At 42.8% G+C, this 23889-nt stretch overlaps 1 protein-coding gene across 2 annotated transcripts in view; it reads left to right on the forward strand.

The window, feature by feature from the left end:
- Window positions 1-23889, forward strand: part of LOC119971727 (diacylglycerol lipase-alpha-like) — a 367691-nt gene that overhangs the window by 238111 nt on the left and 105691 nt on the right. For both annotated transcript variants that reach the window (XM_038807684.1, XM_038807683.1), the window contains 4 exons: window positions 4647-4771; window positions 7466-7622; window positions 9884-9967; window positions 14602-14679. In XM_038807684.1, coding sequence (XP_038663612.1) covers window positions 4647-4771; window positions 7466-7622; window positions 9884-9967; window positions 14602-14679 — 444 coding nt within the window. The remainder of the gene's footprint in view (window positions 1-4646; window positions 4772-7465; window positions 7623-9883; window positions 9968-14601; window positions 14680-23889) is intronic.

The following is a 23889-nucleotide window of genomic DNA, read 5'->3' on the forward strand; positions in this document are numbered from 1 at the left end:
GCCCCCCCCCCCCCCCCCACCCCCCCGGCTCTCCCCTTCTCGTCCCTGGTCTTTCCAGCAGCAACCCGGTGTCCCCCCCCAGCCCCCCCCCCTTCCCCCCCCCCCTGGCTAGGACCCCTCCTAGCCGCGATGTACCCCACATCGTACTCCCGAGAGTCAGCTGGTCTCCGCTGACCCGGCTGCTCCTGCCACATTCCGACTCCTCCCGGTTCACCCCATCTGCGCCCGTGAAAGATCCCCTTAAAACCCCAGAGAAAGACCCGCATAATCAACCCGCTCCCCCCCGTCCTGTCTCCCCAACTTAACGATATCAATACCCAATGGCAACTAAATACATAAATACTTAACTACATACTTAAATAACAAAATAATTAACTAACTATCAACTAACAGTGTGCCCAACCATCACCCTCCATCAAACAGTATAAATAACCGCAGATAACCATAACCGCAAGAAAAAAAGAACAAAAAACTCCCCCAAGCACCCAAAGAAAAAGGGTAAGAGGGGTAAATAACTAAGGGAAATTGGAAACGGGAAAAAACACCCCATAAGAAGCCAACGACCCACAATAGAGATTTCAACAGTACAAATATACAGAAACACCCAACAACTCGAAACCTTCAAAATATTCAGAAAAGTCAACCGTTCGAGAAAAAACACCCCAAACAATCCACAAAACTGTTACCCAGTTCCGACATGGCCTGAAAAAGAAAAGGGCCACTTGCTCAATCAAGAGTCCCCCGGCGGCTACGACCGCCGGTGCTCCCAGGTTTTAGTTCGTGTCCAACTTTTCCTCTTGTACAAAGGTCCAGGCCTCCTCTGGGGACTCGAAATAATGATGTTGGTCCTTGTAGGTGACCCACAAGCGCGCCGGTTGCAGCATTCCAAATTTGACCTTTTTCGCGTGTAGCACCGCCTTTGTCCGGTTGTACCGGGCCCGCCGCTTTGCCACCTCCGCACTCCAGTCCTGGTACACCCTTACCGTCGAGTTCTGCCACTTGCTGCTTTTCTCCCTTTTTGCCCACCTCAGGACTTTCTCTCGATCACTTAGCCGCTGGAACCGCACCAGCACCGCCCTCGGGGGCTCGTTTGCCCTAGGCCTCCTGGCCATGACCCGGTATGCCTCTTCCAATTCCAGGGGCGCCGGACCGGCCCCTTCCCCCATCAGGGAGTTCAACATCTCCACCACATATCTCGGGAGATCCGACCCCTCCAGGCCTTCTTCCAGGCCCAGGATCCTCAAATTTTTCCTCCTCATCCGAGTGTCCAGCTCCTCGAAGCGGCTCTGCCACTTCATGTGGAGTGCCTCGTGCACCTCCACCTTTGCCCCGATGACTGTGGCCTCCTCCTCCCTCGCGGTCATCTCCTGCTGCAGATCTTTAATCGACGCCTCTTGGATCGCCTGGGCTCCCACCAACCTGGTGGCCGTCGCGTTCATGGACTCTAAGAGCTCCACTTTCATCTCCGTGAAAAAACGGAGGAGAGCGGCCTGCTGCTCCTCCGCCCATTTCTTCCACTCCTCCGATGCACCGCCGGCCGCCATTTTGATTTTCTTCCCCCGCTTTTTTTGGGGAGCTGCTGCCGTTTTTCTTGCCGCTCCACTCCGGGTACCGACCATAAAATCGGTCTAGTTCTCCTCAGGGGACCTTCCCCCACCGGGATTCGTTTTTTCAGCGCCGTTGGGGCCCTCCAATTGGCCCAAAAACACCTTTGTTGCAGGAGCTTCCAAATGTGCGGCTTAGCTAGTCATAGCCGCAACCGGAAGTCCAGGTTGCACTAGTAACTTTCTGGTACCTCAACAAAGTGGCGGTTCTTCATGTGTGAGCTTAAACCGCATGAGAATCGGGCTGGCTCGTAACGGTTGTAAATTTCTGTTTAAACATTCTCCTGATGTTAGTTGACAACACTTGTCGTTCTGTTGTGAAAATGGCATTGCACTAAATTGGTCTGAAATTATGACTGCAGTAATAGCTTCCTGGCAGTCCTCCTTCATTTATCGACACAAACCCTTTTGCTAACGTGAATAAATTCCTAATTAAGTTGCCCTGATGCTGGTGATGTGAGCTTTGACTTTTCCTTGGGAAAACCTTTGTTTTGTTAAAGCTTTTGCTCTCAAGAAAATGTATTTTTTTTATCACATCCTTAGCTGTTTTGCATTTTGAAAATGATGGATTCAATATATCCCTGGAAGTGAAAACAGTCTAAAATTTCTAAATCACAGGCCAGAGTGGAATAGTAATTGCAATGAAGCACTGCCCTCTGCTGGGAGTGAAAGCAAAAAGTATAGCATATCCATTAAGTTTATAAACTTGTGTCATTGTAGAATCCTACAAGAGAGGCTATTCGGCGCATTGTGCCTGCTTGCTAAAAGTACTATCCAATTAGTCCTGTTCCCTCCTTTCCCTGTGGCTTTGCAAATTTTTATTTTTCAATTATGTATCTAATTGCCTTTTAAAAGCTGGATTCCACCACCCTTGCAGGTAGTGTGTTCCAGATCATAAGGATTCACTACAGAAAAGAATGCCTTCATATATTCCAACTTCAAATCTGTGGCCAGTGTTCATCAATCCTGATAGTCGGAATAGTTCTTCCCTACGTACTCTATCAAAATCCTTTAAATAATTTTGAGCACCCCTGTTAAACCTGCCCTTAACCTTCTCTGCCATATGGAAAACAATCCAAGCTTCTCTAGTCTCCACATAATTCAAATTCCTCATGCCTGGTACCTTCAAGTCACAAAGCATTTATACTTGAGCCTTTAGGAATCTGAAACATTGCAAGTTGAATATCTAATTTCTGCACATTAAGAACCTGCATTATGTATGCCCACCACTCATTCCTCCAGCTCCTCCACTCTCTGCCCCTCCACTGCACTGCACTCCAAATAAAAAAAATCTTTTGATCACTGAATCTTGCGTTGCTTTTCCATTGTTCAGAAGCACAGCTGTTCTCCCGCTGATCAGCTTTTGTATCACCTCTGTGATTTGCTTTAGGTTGTTTCATTATCCTGAAGATGCTGCTGCCTGGGCTGTCCTGTAACAGTTCAGGTGTCCATTATTCTAATCTCTGAAATTGTAATAATAATGGATAATTGAATAGTAAGTAGTCAAATAGACACAGTTTTCCGAGACAAACACATGAAACAACTATGATTTGTAATTATCTGAAGCTGAAAATAAAACTGCGTCCTTGAAATTAACCCCAAGAGTTTGTCACTTTTTGAATTCATTTTATCGTATTTAATTTATACAAGGGGTCATTGTTCAGTTTTACTGTTCACAGTATCACATTTGCATCTGGACAGCAGATCAGCAATTGCATATAGAATCATAGAATCCCTTCAATGCAGAATGAGGCTATTCAGCCCATCGTGTCTGCACCAACCCTCCAAAAGAGCACACTATCCAGGCCCAATTCTCCGCCCTATCCCCATAACCCCACCTAACCTTTGTACACTTGGGGACAATTTAGCATGGCCAATCTACCTAACCTGCACATCTTTGGACTGTGGGAGGAAACCAGAGCTCCTGGAGGAAATCCACAAATATATGGGGAGAACATGCAATCTCCACACAGACAGTGACCTGAGGTTGGAATTGAGCCCGGGTCCCTGGTGCTGTGAGGCAGCAATACTAACCACTGAAATATGAAATGGGACTAGTTGGATAATTGGATTCAGTTGCATTAAAATCTGGCATGCTGGTGATATATTGTAAGAAGTCTTACAACACCAGGTTAAAGTCCAACAGGTTTGTTTCAAACACGAGCTTTCGGAGCACGGCTCCTTCTTCAGGTGAATCAGGTGATATATTGAACATATCCACATTTTTTATTACTTGCAAAGTAGACTGGATATGCTTTAAAAAATAAGCACAATCCCAAAGTTTTAATGATCATCTGTCTGTAAAGAATGTAAATTTTAGCAACAGGACAAAAACCCTGTGCACACCCAGCTATCTCTCTAGTAGATAAGTCAAGCTTCTCATTATATTCATCAAGTCCTTCTCTCACAGTAATTTAGCTCATTATCTCTTTAATCAATTTATACTGCCTGCTTCTATGTATGAAGCTATTGGTATATGACCCTTCACCCTTATCCCTTTCAATGTAATCAAATCAGAATTTCATCACCTAACCAGATGAAATTGTGTCTCTTCCAGGGAATAGTTAATGTGCAAGTCAAGTGCTGACAACCATATTCCACACACTGAGAAATGAAAATAAAATAATTTAGAAGGGTTTTGTGTTTGAAGTGGGGTCTGAGTAGGGAAGAGATTTAATGCGGTGAAAAATAAATGCTTGTATTTGTCACAGGCGAAATTTGTGAAAATGTAAGGAAATAAGGGCCGGAATTCTCCGGTTGTTGGGATTGACTTTTCCCACTGACAGCACACCCTCACCCAAGGGTTTTGCGGCGGCGTGATTGGTTTCAATGGGAAATCCCATTGACAAGCTACGGGAGTATAGAATCCTGCCGCCAGTGAATGGCGCACCATTGAGAAATATGCGGCTGGAGGTCCGGAGAATCCCACCCAAGATATCTTTATTAATACCAGCTAGAAAGTTTTGCCTGTAGAGTAATTTTTTAAAAATCTTTTTATTAATTTAGAGCTGTGAGGAAGTAATTTTTATTCTTTTTTTTTAGCAAGAAATGCACATGTATAAGGAGGTGTGCTACTACATGCACTTTGCACTGGCTGCCTATGGGTGGCCCTTGTACTTAATGCGAAACCCAGCCTGTGGACTCTGCAAACTGGCCAGCTCATGCTCGTGAGTTGTATTTGTTTCCTTAATGTTGTAAAAACAATTCAATAAATTCAATTACATTGGGTTCCTGGTTCTGGACTGTTATACTGCTCCATTGTTTATTCAGATAACAAGCATAAATGTTTTTTGACTTGTTTGCTCAGTTGCCTTCATCTTTTAGCGCACATATAAGCCAGAATAAAAGGCTTGTCTCATTCTGAATGTGGTTTTAGATTAAATGAGTGTGATCGTTCATTACTTGTTTCCGAATGAGTAGAAATCCACAGAGAAACCTTGTCTCAAATTCACTATAAATTGGAAGTTTATTTGATAAACAGTTAAGGAAATTCCATTTGCTTACCAAGGGCATGGAGGAGATCAGATAATTGGGATAGGGAGGATAAAAAGCTGGAAGATTTCCTGTGTCTGATCACTATAAAGTTGCTCCTGCTAGGAAATGTGTAATTGAACATCTGCTGAGAACAAGAATTGTTTTATGACATGCCAAAAATTCCACTGGCACACTCGAGAGCCATGGCTGAAGATTGGCTATTTGGCCGAGAAACTGGAGGACAGCTGGTGCCCATGAAACTATCTCAACACGAGTTAATGCCTACAGGGGAATAAACTGGATAGCAAAAATATGAAACCCATTTCAGTTGTGAGACGGCACATGGACCATTATTCTACTGAGTGACAGATATTTGGGTTGCCAAGCATTGCTTCGCAAGGAAGGGAAGTGCAAGACAGTCTTTATTTGTTTGTGAAAATATTTTTTAATCATAAAATATCTGAAAGAACATTATAAACATTTTAAAATAGCCTTCACAAAGAATGTGATAATATTCAATTTTCTTATACAGGTTATTTAGCACTCTGAGGTGCTTCAATACAATCAAAAGGACATTACAGACATTTCAAAATGATCATTATAAAAAAGTGCAATAGCATTTAAGTTATCTACGTAGACTATGTTGCATTCTGAAGCACTAAAATTGAATTGTGTCACATGTAATCATCACCGTATGCATTCAATATGTGACATACAGCTCAAGGGGGTCTGTGCAATTCCCAGTCCATCAGTGCACTATGGCTGAAAGCTCTTAGACACCAACCTTCAAGAAAGTCTTTTTTTTTTTTGCAAAGATACACCTTATTCATAATATATCTGAAAGAATATTCCAAACATTTCAGAATGGGCAATAATATTCAGGTTTTCTGCGTAGATCATGTTGCGCTCCGAGGTGCTTCAGTACAATTTAATGAAACATAACAGACATTTCAAAATCATCGTTCCAGAAAGTGCAATGATATTCAAATTATCTATACAGGTCATACCGCACTCTGAAGTGCTTCAGCACAATTGTGGTATATGTAATTTTCACTATATACATTCAATGTCAGTCACACAGCCCAACGGGGTCTATACAATTCTCAGACGCTCAGTGCACTATGGCTGAAAGGCTTAGGCAGTGACCTTTCTTCATGCACTGGCTGCCCCGAGCTTTGGTGCATTCCTCCACACATAGTCCTGGGCTTTGGAATGTGCCAGTTTGAAACAAAGTTGGGGACAATTCTTTGCACTGTAACACTAACAAGTTTCAGGCAGACCAAAGAGGGTATTTCATCAAGCTGATGATCCTCCAGCAGCAGTTACTGACATTTTATCTTTCTTACTCCTTTTGCTGTTGCCCTCACATGTTTGCTGCTTGCTACACTTTCTTTTTGTGTTTTTCTCTTTCAATGTTAGCGTCCACCGTTCTCTATTACTAGAACCTCTCCCTCTGCCTTTTCCTCTTTTTTTTCTGGTTGTTTTCTGTTTCTTGCCACACCGCACTCTCTCCCCTGGTGCTTTCTCTGTTATCCCAGTGGTGTGTCTCAACTACTCCCTCTGATCCCTTTAATACTTGCTTGTCCTTACTATCCATATACAAATCTATTGATAGTTTAGGAAGAATAATACAATTAAAAATATGGAAACAATTAGAATATAAGGGTGTCCTATTTAAGATGTTCATTCGGAACGGCTGATCAGTGCATTCCTTTTGCTTGCACCTCACAGCTCTTGCTGAATGAAATTATATCTGAACATAGACCAGGCACAGTAGGGAACACTCTGCTATATAATTTAGAGTTTAAACATATGCTAGAAAGATTTCACTATGGAAATAATAATTTTATTTTCAGGTGAATAACCTTAATGCAAGGAAATATGAAGATGGATGTTTAAGATGATTGAGAGTATTTGTATTTAAAGCTTGGTGCATTTTGATTTCTGGGATGATGTGGATGGATGAGCAGTTTAGAAATAATTTTAATGCATGCACTAAATGGGCCTGCAGGTGAAAGTGAGCAACCTATGTTTGATAATGCAACAGTTAGAAATTGGATACTGTCTGCTTTTAATTCTTCAAAACCATGGGTGCAACAATTCTAAAGCTGAGTTCCCTGATCTGGAACTGTGAGGTAGGAACACTGCTGTTAGTGGAGTGGGCTTTGATCAGGCCTGTTCTGAGGTGTTCGGTGTTCATTGGAATAGAGTTTAGTTCAACAGCAAGCAGCTGTGCTCAGTTGATGCTGAACAACATTCTATTCTGTCACTTTAATAGCATGTGTGAAACTTGAATACGGAATTCCAGTTGACTTCAGTGAACTGAAAAGCAAGAATTATATGATTAATTTAGTATTTTATGCTCATTGTTATTTTCCCTTTTCCAGATGTTGCTGTTTTTGCCTCCCTCGACCCAGGTATGGTCCAAGTGTGACAGTTGAGGAAGATAACTGTTGCAACTGCAATGTCATTGCCATCAAGCGTCACTTTCTGGATGAACATTTTTATTTTGTAGATATCGTATATACTTCGTGCCATGATGCGGTATGTTGCTTAATAATAATTGTTAATGCTGACTAAGACAATTGGGGAATTTCCCTGATTTTCTTCAGAAACCTCCATATCTATATCTCTTATATCCACGTGGCAGGCAGACTGAATCTCGGTTTAATATCTCAGATGGCAACTCCAAAATGTATAATTCTCTCAGTATTGCATTGGAGTGCCACACACACACACACACAGTGTTGATGCTTTCACCCACAACCTTCTAACTCAGAGGTGTGGACGCTACAGGCTTGTTTCTTATACAGGACAGCAAGTGAGTTGGGTGCATGTCACTTGTTTGTGACACAGTCAAAAGGTTCTGATGCTACAAAGTGCTGAACAAATTGTGCAGAACCCCCTGAGGTTATATGTTAGCTAGAAACAACCATTCCCAGCCAAATGTTGATTGATGCAGTCTTGTTGTGCATTCATACTTTTCTTCAAGTTTGCCTTTTGCTGTCTTTCAGACCATACACTTCCCCAGCAAGATTTCCTATCAATAAAATAGATTAAAATTGTATTTTCCTTTTTTCTCGTTAGTTACTATTTATGTGGATATTTAGATTTTGAGGTTTGCTTAAAAAAATTAACCATGCACTGGTCATATTCAAGAGTTTTCTTATGTTACTGCTGTTTACATTGTAGGTTAAGTAATCCCAGAAGTCCTGCAAGCAGGTTGCTGGTATGTTTCGAAGGCAGAACTATCCACCCTTTCCCTACCCCAAAATAAACAATCAGCCGATAATATATAATGCTAAGAAACAGAGGCAAAATTTGTTTGCCACAATGATAACAGATCTTCAGCAGAGCAGGGAGTTTCAACTACTTCAGCCTTACATCTATTACGCTGGAAAATCTATGCTTGTACCAGTACTAGTTGCCGCATGTCAGGCCATCTGCCTCAGTTGGGGAGGAGAATTGCTGCCACATACCATGGCTAGCTGATGATTGAAACTTCTATTCAATTCTGATTTTAATTTCTCCCCTTGCCTGGTGGAACTGACCGCTCTTGATCAACCTTTGAGGTAAATTGAAGTTCCTATCCATTAGCCGTGGAAACACAAGGAATGTACCCAGGGTTCCTACTGGCCAGCAATGATATGATATGAATATTTGCTTCATATTCTAATATGCTTGCCCATTTTTGGGTGGAAGCATGTCACTTCAGATGGAAAATGACAGAATTGCTCTTGATTGGCAAAGAGCACACAGAACACCACCATATCTGATTTTCTTCTCCAAAGCACCCAGTTTACATCCAACACCAGGTGGAGTAGGAAGAGGGATTGGGTAGAGCACACGTTTATTGAATTAAATTCATGTTTTTGTCTCACTGAGGAACCAAGGTGAAAGGCCCATTGCGCAGGACACCAGCAAAGTTGGAAAGAGGAAAAGGAAAGGCAAGGTGTAACAGGCAATATAAATTATCTGATAAATTTATATTTTAATCCAGGGAGAAAAAGATAATTCTGAGAGTTGAAAAATTCCATTGTTTTGAGACCTGGGGGGGAAAATAAAATCAAGAACTTGCATTTATATAGTGCCTTTCACTTTCTTGGGGCATTCCAAAACCCTATTCAACCTATAAATTCCTTCTGAAATGTGGTCATTGTTAAGTTGGGCAAATGTGGCAGCCAGATCTGACAAACAGCAATAATATAAATAACCAGTCATGGTTTTTGGAGGTGTTGATTAAGGGATGAGAGTTGACCAAGACACCGTAAGAACTCCCTGCTGTTCTTCAAAAAGTGCCATAGGTTCTTTTACAGCTACTCCTGCGCTCAAGTGTCAGACTGAATTAAGCTCAAGGCTTTGGAATTTGGCTTGAACCTGTGACTCGGAGTCAAGAATGTTACAATTGCACCAAATTAGAAGTCTGAATTAGAGCAGGAGCATGTACAAAGATTCTTCATTTTAACATAATTAAGATGTTGGAATGTGGAAAACCCTGTAGGGAGGCCTGTTTATCACACAGGAAGGACAAAACATTTCAGAGAACCAATGACTGGTCATAAAATGATTTTAGTTAAATGAACTTTCACTTCTGTGTTCAGTGCAGACTCTTTTTCTATCATGGAAAGAACTGAAGAATTGAAATTTAAAACCAAAGTATGTGCAAAACCATTGTTGCCTAACTCAACATCTTGGGAGAATATATCAGCTCTCCCAAATTTCACTTCCTCCAAATTTCACGTTGTAATAAAGTGGGTTCATTAGTTTTGTATGAATTTAAGTAGTTTGACTTTTTTCCCTCCTAGGTTTTTGAAACACCTTTCTTTGTTGCTGTGGATCATGTGAAAAAGAAGGTGGTAATCAGCATTCGGGGGACCCTTTCACCAAAGGTGAGGTGTTATGAATATTCAAAAAATCAGTAATTGCCCAGAGTTCTGTGTGATTAAAAATGCCATGTGTCCCATGCATTTATAATAATATAGAATCTGCAGGAATGAATGATTGTCTTACTTCAAGTGCTTATTTTTGTTGAGCAAAATAATCTTTTGTTGCACAAAAATATTTGACTCGTGTTTAAATGATCTGAGACTTTACTTCTCTTACAGTGTCCAGACATGGTCGTGCAGCTAAAAATGTACAGGCAGTCACCCACCCTTGTGAGATACATGTGCTCGAGCCACCCACCAAGATACAGGATTGCATTCATATATTTAAGTGAAAACACATTAGAAGATACATATACACATATGTGCAGGCATATACCATAATATGAGCTGCCACTTTCATGCATATAAATCAGACACACAAATATTGACACACACTGTGATACAATTATCCACTGAGAAATGGCAGTCAGCTATGTGTGCACACCCACATACACACGTCCAGATACAGATTTTCGCCCACACCAGTTACCGTCAAATATGCTGAAGCACCCGTCTATAGATGCATACATTTTTAGTGCAGGATACATGATAATCTCCTTGCAACGTTTAGTGGAGCATGATTTTTAGGCTATGAGCTGATTGTCTTTCTTCCAAATGCAACTTGCAATGAGGCCTTAATATATTGGCAGCAATTGATAAAAGCATATAACATGTGCAGAGAGCGAAGGGAAATAAGCTTCATGCCAACTATAAGCAATGGGAAAGTAGCCCATACAGATTTTAAATGACTGGATTTATTAGGCTTAGGACATTCTAGTTCCCAGTGCTTTTTTTAAATTACTCATTGTTGATTGCAAAATATTGCCATCTAACACATTGGGCAACACGGTAGCACAAGTCGGGGCAGCTCAGTAGCACAAGTGGGGGCAGCACGGTAGCACAAGTGGGCAGCACGGTAGCACAGGTGGATAGCACTGTGGCTTCACAGCGCCAGGGTCCCAGGTTCGATTCACCGCTGGGTCACTGTCTGTGCGGAATCTGCACGTTCTTCCCCGTGTCTGCCTTGGTTTCCTCCGGGTGCTCCGGTTTCCTCCGACAGTCCAAAGACGTACAGATTAGGTGGATTGGCCATGCTCAATTGCCCTTAGTGTCCAAAAAGGTTAGATGGGGTTATTGGGTTACGGGGATGGGGTGGAAGTGAGGGCTTAAGTGGGTCGGTGCAGGCTTGATGGGCCGAATGGCCTCCTTCTGCACTGTATGTTCTATGTTCTAACAAAACATATTGAGTATTGCATGGATTTCATCTTGTAAGTACTGAGGTTTTCCAAACAGACTATTGGGTGAAGTCATGCCACAGACGAGAACATCCCAGCTGGTTTCGACTTTGATTATTGAGGTAACTGATCATGGCCAAATCATAATTTTGGGAAGAGGGATGCTGTATCTTTTTAAAAATTTGGTCATGTTGGCATCATAGCAGGGCCGGCTTTTATTGTTCATCCCTAAATGTTTTTGAGAAAGTGGTGGTAAGCCACACCTTGAGCCACTGCAGTCCATGTACTTACTGTAGGTAAACCCACAGTACTGTTAGATAGCGAGTTCCAGAATTTTGACCTCGCGACAATGGAGGAATTGCAATATATTTCCAGTAAGAAGTCTTACAACACCAGGTTAAAGTCCAACAGGTTTGTTTCAAACACGAGCTTTCGGAGCACGGCTCCTTCTTCAGGTGAAGAATTCACCTGAAGAAGGAGCCGTGCTCCGAAAGCTCGTGTTTGAAACAAACCTGTTGGACTTTAACCTGGTGTTGTAAGACTTCTTACTGTGCTCACCCAAGTCCAACGCCGGCATCTCCACATCATCAATATATTTCCAAGTCAGGATGTTCCATGACTTGAAGGGGGACTTGCAGGTGATGATGATTCCACGCACCTGCTACCCTTGTCCTTCTAGCAGGCAGAGAGTGAGGGCATGGGCATGGACGATGCAGTCAAAGGAGCTGTGCCAAGTTGCTGCAATACACTTAGCACTCAATGGTGCACTGATGATGGAGAGAATATATTTAAGGTGTTGGATGGGTGCCAATCAAGCAGGCAGCTTTGTTCTGCATGGCATCAAGCTTCTTGAGTGCTATTGGGTCTTTACTCTTCTAGGTTCATAAAGGATATTCCATCACATTCCTGATTTGCCTGGTAGATGGTGGACAGACTTTTGGGTGTCAGGAGGTGAGTTACTTGCCGCAGAATTCCCGGTCTCTGACCTGCTGTTGTAGCCCCAGTATTTATATGGCTGGTCCACTTCAATTTCTGGTCAATGTGACCCACTGGATGCTGTTGATAGGGGACTCAGTACTGGTAACTCATTGAAAATCAAGGATAGGTGGTGGGACTCTCCTTTGTTGAAGGTGGTTGTTACTTTCAGGGGAGGCTGTGGAGTAGTGGTGTTGTCACTGGACTAGCATTTCAAGGTCCAAGGTTCAAAGCCCAGCATGTCAGACGATGAAATTTAAGTTGGATTTTTAAAAATCTGGAATTAAAAATTGATTGTTGTGAAAACCCATCTGTTTCAATAATGTATTTTAGGGGAGGCAATCTGCCATCTTTATGTGGTCAGGCATACATGTGACTCCAGATCGATAGCAATATGGTTGACTCTTAAATGCCCCTCAAGGGCAATTGGGGATGGGCAGCCAGCGACATCCACATGCCATTAAGAATTTTAAAAACCTGACATTTCTGTGGCAAAAATGGTACTTGGCACTTATCATTCCAAGCTCAAATTTTTTCCAGGCCTTGCTGCATGCAGACACTGACTGCTTTGCTTCATCACAAGGGGAAAAAAGCTGCAATGTCACATTAATCGCTATCCAATAGCTCATGGTAGAAATTGCGTGAATATGGATAAAAAGTGGAGGGGGACAAGAAGAGAAAATGCAGTTGCTCTGGTATCTAGGTATAGCTACATTGTAAATGCGTTGTGTACATGTTTGCTACATCGAGTGTTCAAAACAGTTCTTTAATCTAAGTGAGAACAGAATCAATGTTGGCTGTAGTTGGATGGACTGTTAACTTCTACTGTCTAGGCTAATAAATAAAGACTGGCTCTGTGGATATGGTAGTGGATGTCCGCCTGCATCTGTGGAACAATAATCCAGATGCTGTCATCCCTACTGGCTTCACGAAACAGACAAATCAGTCTTAATTTGGATTATACTAAATAGAAACTTTATTTAAGACTAACTTTATTTAGCTCAATAAATGTTAGTTATGGGCTTATTTGAATAGCTACATCAGTTTCAAGACTCACAACTTGAATTCAAAATACTACCCGATAGTCTGAACTGGCCTGGCCCGATCTGGAGGATTTGGTATTCTTCTCTCAGTTCCTGAAACTCAGGTCTCTTCTCCGCGAATGTAGATCCCCGGTGTTATCGCTGTTGAAATCTCAGAAGCTTCTTCTTTTATAAGGTTTTAGTTCTTTCTCATAACAATCCTTTACCACACAGTTGCCCTTGGAGGGTCTTTTTTTTAATGTTTCAACACTATGGGCGCGATTCTCCAGCCTTGTTGCGCTCTCACTCGTGCATAATGAGGCCGGTAAAAAGTGAGAGAGGCCAAAAACAAAATCCGCACCAGGCGCAAAACAGTTTGCGATGCAACAGGCTCGATCCCGTAGGGAAAATTGGGATCTTGCCTTAGCTTGGCGAGAAACCAATTATCACCACTTAAGCCCCATTTCCATACAATTAACGGGAACGACTCAATATCCAACAGCCTCGCATCATTCAGTGGACTCCCCAGCAAATGCTTACGCTGGTGCCGATCACTACTCCTTTTAGCAAACGTGAACCTGACAGAAGAGTTTCTGTGGGAGCTGAGGAGGTGAGTAGCCATCGTTGCTCACAGGCAAAGAGCACGGGGCGCTGGGTTTGCCACCCCAGTGTTCGGCTAAGGGTGGGAGACCTTCGTCTGGGGGTGGGAGACCTTCGGCTGGGCGTGGGGGACTGGCTGCCTTGTGGCTCACCCTCCAGGACCTTCGGGGAAACAGGACAGCCCTCGAGGGCTCCACCGCATCCAAGAACCTCCCTAGGTCAGCGTCTCCGAATCCTGGGGTGGCCTCCTGCGCGCCAATATTGTGAGCTGGCTGGGGTTGGCTGAGCCAATACAGCTTAAGTGCTGCTTGAACTTGTTAGCAGAAGTGCTGGCGAATGCGGTCCCGGCGAATCAGCTGGCGAGCCGTCATTTGCAGCGAGCAGCTCGTGAGGCCTTGTTAAGTGGACCAGTTAAGGTTGAATTACGTTGCCGGCCTCGCTGAGCGGAATGTCAGGAAGCTTGCAGCAATTCCTGCTTGCTGCCCCACTTAGAGATTTTTCAGGAGAATCGCGCCCAAAGTGTTATCAGTGAAGAGTCCAGATGTACAAGTTGCTATTCTTTTCCCACAACCTCATTTTGCTGAGCTGCTTCTTTTCACACACATGTCTGTTAGCCTCTTTTACCATCATACCTCACGGCACAATGTTACCCATTTATCTGCCTCAGCAAGGAAGACAAGGGAAAGGGATAGAAAAAAAGGAAACCAGTGACTTGCAACCAAAGACAGGCTGGTATTTATTCTAACGGGCTCTATCCCACCAACAGGATGCCCTGACTGATCTGACTGGAGATGCTGAACGATTGCCAGTAGAGGGCCATCATGGGACTTGGCTTGGCCACAAGGTAACTGGAACTTCCGTTGTATTCTTCAATTGGAATAGTTATGGTGCTGTAGGAAATACTTTAGAACTGTTCATTGTTGGGTTTTAGTACCTGGTCCTTTATTTTGTTAATGCAACAAGTAATGTAACTTCCTTCCTCATACAAAGGCACACAAATTGGAATCACTCTCCCTTTCTACTTTTCGTTAACGTATTGGATGTTATGTGATAACTTTCCTGTCTTTATAAAACAGCATATCATCCAGTGCCAAAGCGAGATTAGCTTATTCTCCCAAAAATTGTAAATTCAATGCATTTCAAGTTAAGAAATGTGCTAAGGACTGAAGCATTTTCCATTTCGGAAACCCATTGTCTTGCATTCCCAAATCAGATATTGTAAACAAAATAAGCATTTTTCTACAATATTCTCAGGGAATGTTAACCATATGATGCGGGGAATCCATTAATTCAAAATAAACTTGATTCATAGCAATTAACGATTATTGAAATGCTTTTGCAATAAAAGGTGCTTCATAAAGAAAATGCAATTTTGAGAAGAGGCCATTTTGCTGTTCATTGATACTGTAGCATTTCAACTCTTCCAGTCCACCGTCTACTTGCATTTTAAATACCCTAACATTTTTCTCATAGTAATATAAACTCTTGTTTATTTTTAATTGACCCTCTATTTGAATTTCATTCTCTTTCACTTTTTCTTTTTCACTAAGCTGTATCTTTGGTTGAAAAAGACAAACATTTCAAATCATCAATTATAATATGTTCCCAGCGAGGAATTACAGCTATTGTACAGTGATAGAGACTTTGTGATTGAGAAAGCAACAGTTTGTATTGTGTATCTGTGAATCTATCATAGGTTTGGTTACAGAAGATGAAAGGCAGAGGCATAGTGATGTCACTGGACTCGTAATCCAGAAGCCCAGGCTCTTGAAACATGGGTTCAAATCCCACCATAGAAGCTGTTGGAATTTAAATTCAATTAGTAAATCATGGCAGTGAAGCTAGTCTCAGTAATGGTAACCATGAAATGTAACAATTGTTGTAAGGACTAATGTCATTTAAGAAAGGACATGTGACCAAGACCCAGAGCAATGCTCTCTGAAATGGCCCAGCACTGTGTCTGCACCTGCAATGCATGGACTGTAGTGGTTCAAGAAAGCAGCTCACCATTACCTTCCCACGGCTAACTAGAGATTGACAATGGATACTGGCCCAACCAGTGATGCCCACATTCCATGAACAAATAAAAAAAGTAGGACAGGTGATTGTTTTTACATAATTCACTGCTATCCTGCATTATATTAATGGGCAGTACGGTTGCACAGTGGGTAGCACTGTTGCCTCACAGCTCCAGGATCCCAGGTTCGATTCCCGACTTGGGTCACTGTCTATGTGGAGTCTGCACGTTTGCCCTGTGTCTGCGTGGATTTCCTCCGGGTGCTCCAGTTTCCTCCCACAAGTCCCGAAAGACGTGCTGTTAGGTGAATTGGATATTCTGAATTCTCCCTCTGTGCACCCGAAAAGGCACCGGAATGTGGCGACACGGGGCTTTTCACAGTAATTTCATTGCAGTATTAATGTAAGCCTAGTTCTGACAATAAAGATTAGTATTAATCGACAAGAGTGCAGTCATTTGCATGTGTATGGCTCTCTCCCACTGTCATCGGTCCACCTTAAGAAATGAGAGAACCTTAAGTGCACACATTGAACTTCAGAGAGATCCATCCACTTCGTCCCATTCTCCATTATCTTCAACATTTTTCAATTTTCTTACTGGAGAAAAAGTTGAGAACGTAGTGAGAACTGATGGTATTGAAAGCCATTAAAATATCACATGCACTCACACATGCCTAACCCTTGTGTAAGGGGGGTAATCAATGGGAGAGTGTTTTGTGTTTGCAGTTTTTTGTTATCCTCCAGTTTAAAGTTGCTACTAAAAACATTGAAATGATCAGGATAGCAGTAAAATAGGGAAGAGTGCATTGCTAGTAAACTTACAAGTCTATCTGGTGTTGGGTTAAAGCTGAATAATGCTGGGAACGACTTCCATGCATTTGTTCTATAGGACCCCTTATCACTCAAAGTCCAACATGCCGATAGGAGCATAGGAAGTAGTGGACACTCTTTGGAAATATACAAACAAATAGAAAATGTAAATATTTTTTAAAATCCTTAAAGTGAGGATACTTTAGTGTCCTGAGTGAAGGCTTCAAGATTCAGTCTCTTGTGTCACTGCAGTGTTTGCTGGTGTGTGGAATGTTTGTATGCACCATTTCCAGCAGGTGTCAGTATATAACTGGTTTCTCTTCTGTCATCTCCAGGGAGAGCAAAAAGAATTGGTGAAATGTTTAAAAGCAACTACTGATTGAATTTTCAAAAAATTCTCACATAACTGAATAAGATTTCCTGACTTTGGCACTGGTTTCCTTGCTGCCATTATATGCATTCTTTCACCTTTGACATAAAAAGATGATATTTTTCTCCTAAGCTTATTAGAAATAGTTATATCTATATAGAGGGGAGCGATTTTTGGAGGGGAGAGCTGGAAGGTAGGCTGAGTTTTTGATTTTTAACTTACTTTTTCGGAGCAGGAAACCGGAAGTCGGCCGTGGGGAGACCTGGGAAGGTTTGTATTTTCTTTAAAAAGGCACTTAACCTCCCAGGTTTTGGCCTCATTCTTCCAGCGGAACGGGCAGAGAGGGGAGCGATGTTTGGAGAGGGGCGAACTGGAAGGTAAGCTGAATTTTTGATTTTTAACTTACTTTTCCGGAGCAGGAAACCGGGAGTCGGCCGTGGTGTGACCTGGGAAGGTTGTATTACTCAGTAAATTTGAACGGTGAGGAAACCCGAGACACTACATGTGTAGTGTCTCCCACCCTCCCTCTTCCTCTAACCTAAAAAAAGGCTCAGTGCTGTGAGCAGGTAAGCTATTTACTTTTTCTTTCTTTTTTACTGGGAGACTAAGTAGAGGTGATGGCAGCTAGGGCAGTGGAATGTTCCTCCTGCAGAATGTTCGAGGTAAGGGAGACCACCGGTGTCCTTGCTGACTTCACCTGCAGGAAGTGCAGCCATCTCCAGCTCCTCACAGACCGTGTTAGGGAACTGGAGCTGGAGGAACTAAGGATCATTCAGGAAGCTGAGGGGGTGATAGATAGAAGCTACAGGGACATAGTTACACCTGAGAAAAAAGGTAGCTGGGTAACAGTTAGAGGTGGGAAGAGGAGGAAGCAGTCAGTGCAGGGATCCCCTGTGGTTGTTCCTCTCAACAATAAGTATACCGCTTTGGATACTGTTTGAGGGGATAACCTAGCAGGGGTAGGCTGCAGTGACCAGGTCTCTGGCACGAGGTCCGGCTCTGGGGCTCAAAAGGGAAGGGGGGAGATTAGGAGAGCACTAGTTATAGGACACTGAATAGTTAGAGGTACAGACAAGCGGTTCTGTGGGCACGGGCGAGACTCTAGGATGGTTTGTTGCCTCCCAGATGCCAGGGTCCATGATGTCTTGGATCGTGTCTTCAGGATCCTTAAGAGGGAGGGTGAGCAGCCAGAAGTCGTGGTGTACAGGTCAAGGTTTACAATTGGGGGAAGGGTAAATACGATGCTGTCAGACAAAAACGGAACTGCATAAGTTGGGAGCATAGGCTGTCAGGGAAGGACACAATTGAAATGTGGAACTTGTTCAAGGAACAGATACTATGTGTCCTTGATATGTATGTCCCTGTCAGGCAGGGAAGAGATGGTCAAGTGAGGAAACCATGGTTGACAAGAGAGGTTGAATGTCTTGTTAAGAGGAAGAAGGATACTTATGTAAGGCTGAGGAAACAAGGTTCACACAGGGCGCTGGAGGGATACAAGATACCCAGGAGGGAACTGAAGAAAGGGATTAGGAGAGCTAAGAGAGGGCATGAAAAATCTTTGGCGGGTAGGATCAAGGAAAACCCCAAGGCCTTTTACACATATGTGAGAAATATGAAAATGACTAGAGCGAGGGTAGGTCCGATCAAGGACAGTAGCAAGAGATTGAGTCTGAAGAGATAGGAGAGGTCTTGAACGAGTACTTTTCTTCAGTATTTATGAATCAGAGGGGCCATATTGCTGGAGAGGACAGTGTGAAACAGACTGGTAAGCTCGAGGAGATACTTGTTAGGAAGGAATATGTGTTGGGCATTTTGAAAAACTTGAGGATAGACAAGTCCCCTGGGCCTGACGGGATATATCCAAGGATTCTATTGGAAGCAAGAGATGAAATTGCAGAGCTGTTGACAATGATCTTTTCGTCCTCACTGTCAACACGTACCAGGGGATTGGAGAGTGGCGAATGTCGTGCCCCTGTTCAAAAAGGGAATAGGGATAACCTTGGGAATTACAGGCCAGTTAGACTTACTTCGGTGGTAGGCAAAGTAATGGAAAGGGTACTGAGGGATAGGATTTCTGAGCATCTGGAAAGACACTGCTTGATTTGGGATAGTCAGCACGGGTTTGTGAGGGGTAGGTCTTGCCTCACAAGTCTTATTGAATTCTTTGAGGAGGTGACCAAGCATATGGATGAAGGTGAAGCAGTGGATGTAGTGTACATGGATTTTAGTAAGGCATTTGATAAGGTTTCCCATGGTAGGCTGATGCAGAAAGTAAGGAGGCATGGGATAGTGGGAAATTTGGCCAGTTGGATAACGAACTGGCTAACCAATAGAAGTCAGAGAGTGGTGGTGGATGGCAAATATTCAGCCTGGAGCCCAGTTACCAGTGGAGTACCGCAGGGATCAGTTCTGGGTCCTTTGCTGTTTGTGATTTTCGTTAATGACTTGAATGAGGGAGTTGAAGAGTGGGTCAGTAAATTTGCAGACGATACAAAGATTGGTGGAGTTGTGGATAGTGAGGAGGGCTGTTGTCGACTGCAAAGAGACATAGATAGGATGCAGAGCTGGGCTGAGAAGTGGTAGATGGAGTTTAACCTGAAAAGTGTGAGGTTGTCCATTTTGGAAGGACAAATATTAATGCGGAATACAGGGTTAATGGTAGGGTTCTTGGCAATGTGGAGGAGCAGAGAGAGATCCTGGGGTCTATGTTTATAGATCTTTGAAAGTTGCCACTCAAGTGGATAGAGCTGTGAAGAAGGCCTATGGTGTGCTGGTGTTCATTAGCAGAGGGATTGTATTTAAGAGCTGTGAGGTGATGATGCAGCTGTACAAAACTTTGGTAAGGCCACATTTGGAGCACTGCGTGCAGTTCTGGTTGCCTCATTTTAGGAAGGATGTGGAAGCTTCGGAAAAGGCACAAAGAAGATTTACTGGGATGTTGCCTTGAATGGAGAGTAGGTCTTACGAGGAAAGGTTGAGGATTGCGCGGCCTTTTCTCATTAGAACGGAGAAGGATGAGGGGCGACGTGATAGAGATTTATAAGATGATCAGGGGAATAGTTAGAGTAGACAGTCAGAGACTTTTTCCCCGGGTGGAACAAACATTACAAGGGGACATAAATTTAAGGTCAATGGTGGAAGATATAGGGGGGATGTCAGAGGTAGGTTCTTTACCCAGAGAGTAGTGGGGGCATGGAATGCACTGCCTGTGGAGGTAGTTGAGTCGGAAACATTAGGGACCTTCAAGCGGCTATTGGATAGGTACATGGATTGCGGTAAAATTAGGGGGTGTAGATTAATTTGTTCTTAATCTGGGACAGAGGTTTGGCACAACATCGTGGCCCGAAGGGCCTGTTCTGTGCTGTATTTTTCTATGTTCTAAGTAGATATTCTTACAATTGATTAGAAAGGAAGCAAGTGTGGTAAAGTGCTGAAATATCATTGTTCAGCCGTTCTTGGGTACAAATCTGACATGAACAAAGCCGATTGCAGAACCCTATACAAAATAAATTTACAGATTGTAACTCTGTGTTGGGCTGTGTTATGGAGAACCTCCCTCATGTATGTTGCATTTCCTCTCAGCCAGAACTACACAGACCACACACACTATGTTTCCCTGAAGACATCACATTGAAACAGGCAGGTGAGCAGGGTAGGGCACAAAGAGGGGAGTTTGAACAGTGCTGTCGGTCTGACTGCAGAAATAAACAGGCATGGAGGACAGCTGGTGAGCTAACAGAGAAAATTTGTTTGACTACCTGGCTTTGGACTTTGTTTGGCTTGCAACCTCGATTTGGGAAATGAACTGGAAGTGACTGAGAACCCAACTCTGGTCGAACCTTAACTTTCCGAACACTGAAAAGGAAACATTCTGTTTTGGTTTGATTGAAAGCAGGTTTCAGGGAGTCAGGAAGAAGAGTGAAAAGGAAGACCTCAAAAACGGCTGTTTCAGGATTATTCCCAGTTTCATGTGCCACTGTATGAATTGGACTGGTTACATCTCAACATGACTGGCACTGACATACTCACAAGGAGATTTGATCGTACTGCTGGGGTGGGTTTAAACTAGCTTGATGCGGGGGGGGGGGGGGGGGGGGGGGGGTTGAGGGGTGTAGCCATCTGGGATGGCCACTTTCGGTATACAAAATGGACACTCACAGAGACTCTAGGGAAATGTGAACAATACGAAGCAACAATCAGGCACAGAGCCTGAATGTATATTTGGAAAGCAGTCAGCAGACGGAATCAAAACTCTGGGTCAATTTACATATTGGTGGCCCATCTCCGGGAAACAAAGGATGAGTGCTCAGGTAGCCGATACTGTTCCAGACATCCCGGCGCCACTACCTCAACCAAAAGACACAAGCAAAGCAAGGCCAACGGCCACCTAGGGCACGCCCAGTCATCAGGTCACCCGCCCCTTTATTGGTTTAGATCGATAACAATGATCAAGAAGCTGCCCAATTAATTGGGACCAAGTTTAACTCCCGCCTAAAAGCACGAGAAGCCCTTCCAAGTATAAGAAGGAACCCCCGACAAAGGTTCAGCCTCTTGGATTCGGCTCTCAAGCAGAGAGACCCATCCACCAGCATCACCAGAAACAAGTAAGTTCAAGTTCAACGCTTGCTACCAGACAGACAACCTTAGCTGTACTCCTGTTACCTCTTCGAACAGCCTCCGATCTGAACAACGGCCATTGTTCCTCTGACCTAAGTGGGCACCCGTAGTTAAGTATAGGTGTTAGTGATAGAGATAGTTTAGTTTGTAGTATTATCATGCATGAGTAGATCTTACTGTGTGTGAATAAATAGTATTGACTGTGAACTAATTAACTGGTGTATTGGCTCTTTGATCGGTTTTCGGGTTGAACCTTGTGGCGGTATCGAGAGATACCTGGCGACTCTGAAAGTATACACGTAATTAGGATTAAGAAATGTGACCATATTGATTGCTATATTTATAGCAAGTAAACAGAGCAAAGGGGGGGGGGGGTTTGAACCTGACCTGTGGCCCAGATTAGAAGGAAGTTAAGTTGGCAACAGGAAGTTATATGTGGGACTAGAAGGCAGTAGAAACAAAGTAAAGAAACGAGTATACATTAATTGCAGAATGGCAGCCAAATACAAAGTTATGAGCACTCTCCCTGAGTGCTCATTGTATGCAGCATTCATAATAAGGTAGATGGTCTAAAGGCACAAATAGAGGTGAATGGGGATGATATAATTGCCAATACAAAAACATAGCTGCAGTGGTGACCAAGACTGGGAATTGAATATTCAAGGATATTTGATGTTTAGGAAGGACAGACAAGAAAGGAGAGGTGGAGTTGTGCTGATAATAAGGGATGGCATCAGTGCAGTTGTAAAGGAGGATCTCAGATTGGAAGAGCAATGTGTGGAATCTGTTTGGCTGGAACTAAGGAACAATAACAGACGGCAGATATTGGTTGGAGTTGTTTATAGACCACCTAATAGTAATCGTAATGTTGGGCTTCATATTAATCAGGAGATGAGGGAAGGATGTAGGATTGGCAATACTGTGATCATGGGGGACTTCAATCTTCACATAGACTGGTTAAACCAAATGAGAGTTAATGCTGTGGAAGACGAGTTTCTGGACTGTGTTAGGGATGGGTTTCTAGAGCAGTAGAGGAACCAACTAGAGAACAGGCTATTCTAGATCGAGTATTATAATAATGAAAAAGGACTGATTACTAATGTCATTTTAAAATAACCTATAGGGACACGTGACCACATTATGATAACATTTTATATTATGTTTGAAAGTGAGGAAGTTCAATTTGAAGTCAAGGTGTTAAAGTTGAATAAAGGAAATTATGAAGGTATAAGGGGCTAACTGGCTGAGGCAGATTGGGAAAATACATTAAAAGGTATCACTGTGCGTAGGCAATAGATAGTCTTCAGAGAACTATTACATAGCATACAACATTCCTTCAGGGTGCAAAAATCCAAAAAAGGCCAGTCAACTGTGGCTGGCAAAGTAAGTTAAGTATTGTATAAGGTTAAAACAAGAGGCATATATTTGCCAGAAATAGTAGTAAACCTGAAGATTGGGAGATTTTTTAAATGCAGCAAAGGAAGGTCAAGAAACTGAACAAAAGGGAGAACAGAATATGAATGCAATCTAACAAAAAATGTAAAAACAGACTGCAAAAGCTTCTGTAGCAATGTTAAAAGGAAATGTTTGGAAATGTGGGTTCATTACTGGCAGAGTCAGGAGAATTCATAAAGGGGAATAGAGAAATAGCAGAAAAGCTAAATACAAGTGTCTGTTTTCACTTAGGATCGTACAAGAAATCTCCCAGATGTAGAGATCCAAGGGACTTGGGAAAATGTGGAGTTGCAGGAAATTAATATAAATAAGACGGTTGTATTGGAGAAATTAATGGGACTGAAATTCGGTAAGGCCCTGGGACCTGATTTAATGCATCCCCAGGGGTTGAAGAGGTTGTTATATAGATAGTGGATGCATTGATGATCATCTTCCAAAAGTATATAGATTCTGGAATGGTTCCTGAAGATTGGAAGGTACCAAATGTCACCCCACTATTTAACAAGGGAGGGAGAAGGAAAGCAGGGAACTACAGACCTGTTAGCCTTACATCAGGAGTAGGGGAAATGCTAGAATCTTAAAAAAAAACACGAGATAAATTGGCACTTGGACAATCATGATCTAATTGGGTATAGTAAGCAAAGATATACGAATGGGAAATCATGTTTGACAAATTTGTTGGAGTTTTTTGTGGATGTTACGAACAAAATTGACAACGGGGAGCCAATGGATGTAGTATCTTTGTATTTCGAGAAGGCTTTTGATAAAGTTTTCCACAGAAGGTTG

This window comes from Scyliorhinus canicula, chromosome 9 (genome assembly GCF_902713615.1).
Source record: "Scyliorhinus canicula chromosome 9, sScyCan1.1, whole genome shotgun sequence".
Lineage (NCBI taxonomy): Eukaryota > Metazoa > Chordata > Chondrichthyes > Carcharhiniformes > Scyliorhinidae > Scyliorhinus > Scyliorhinus canicula.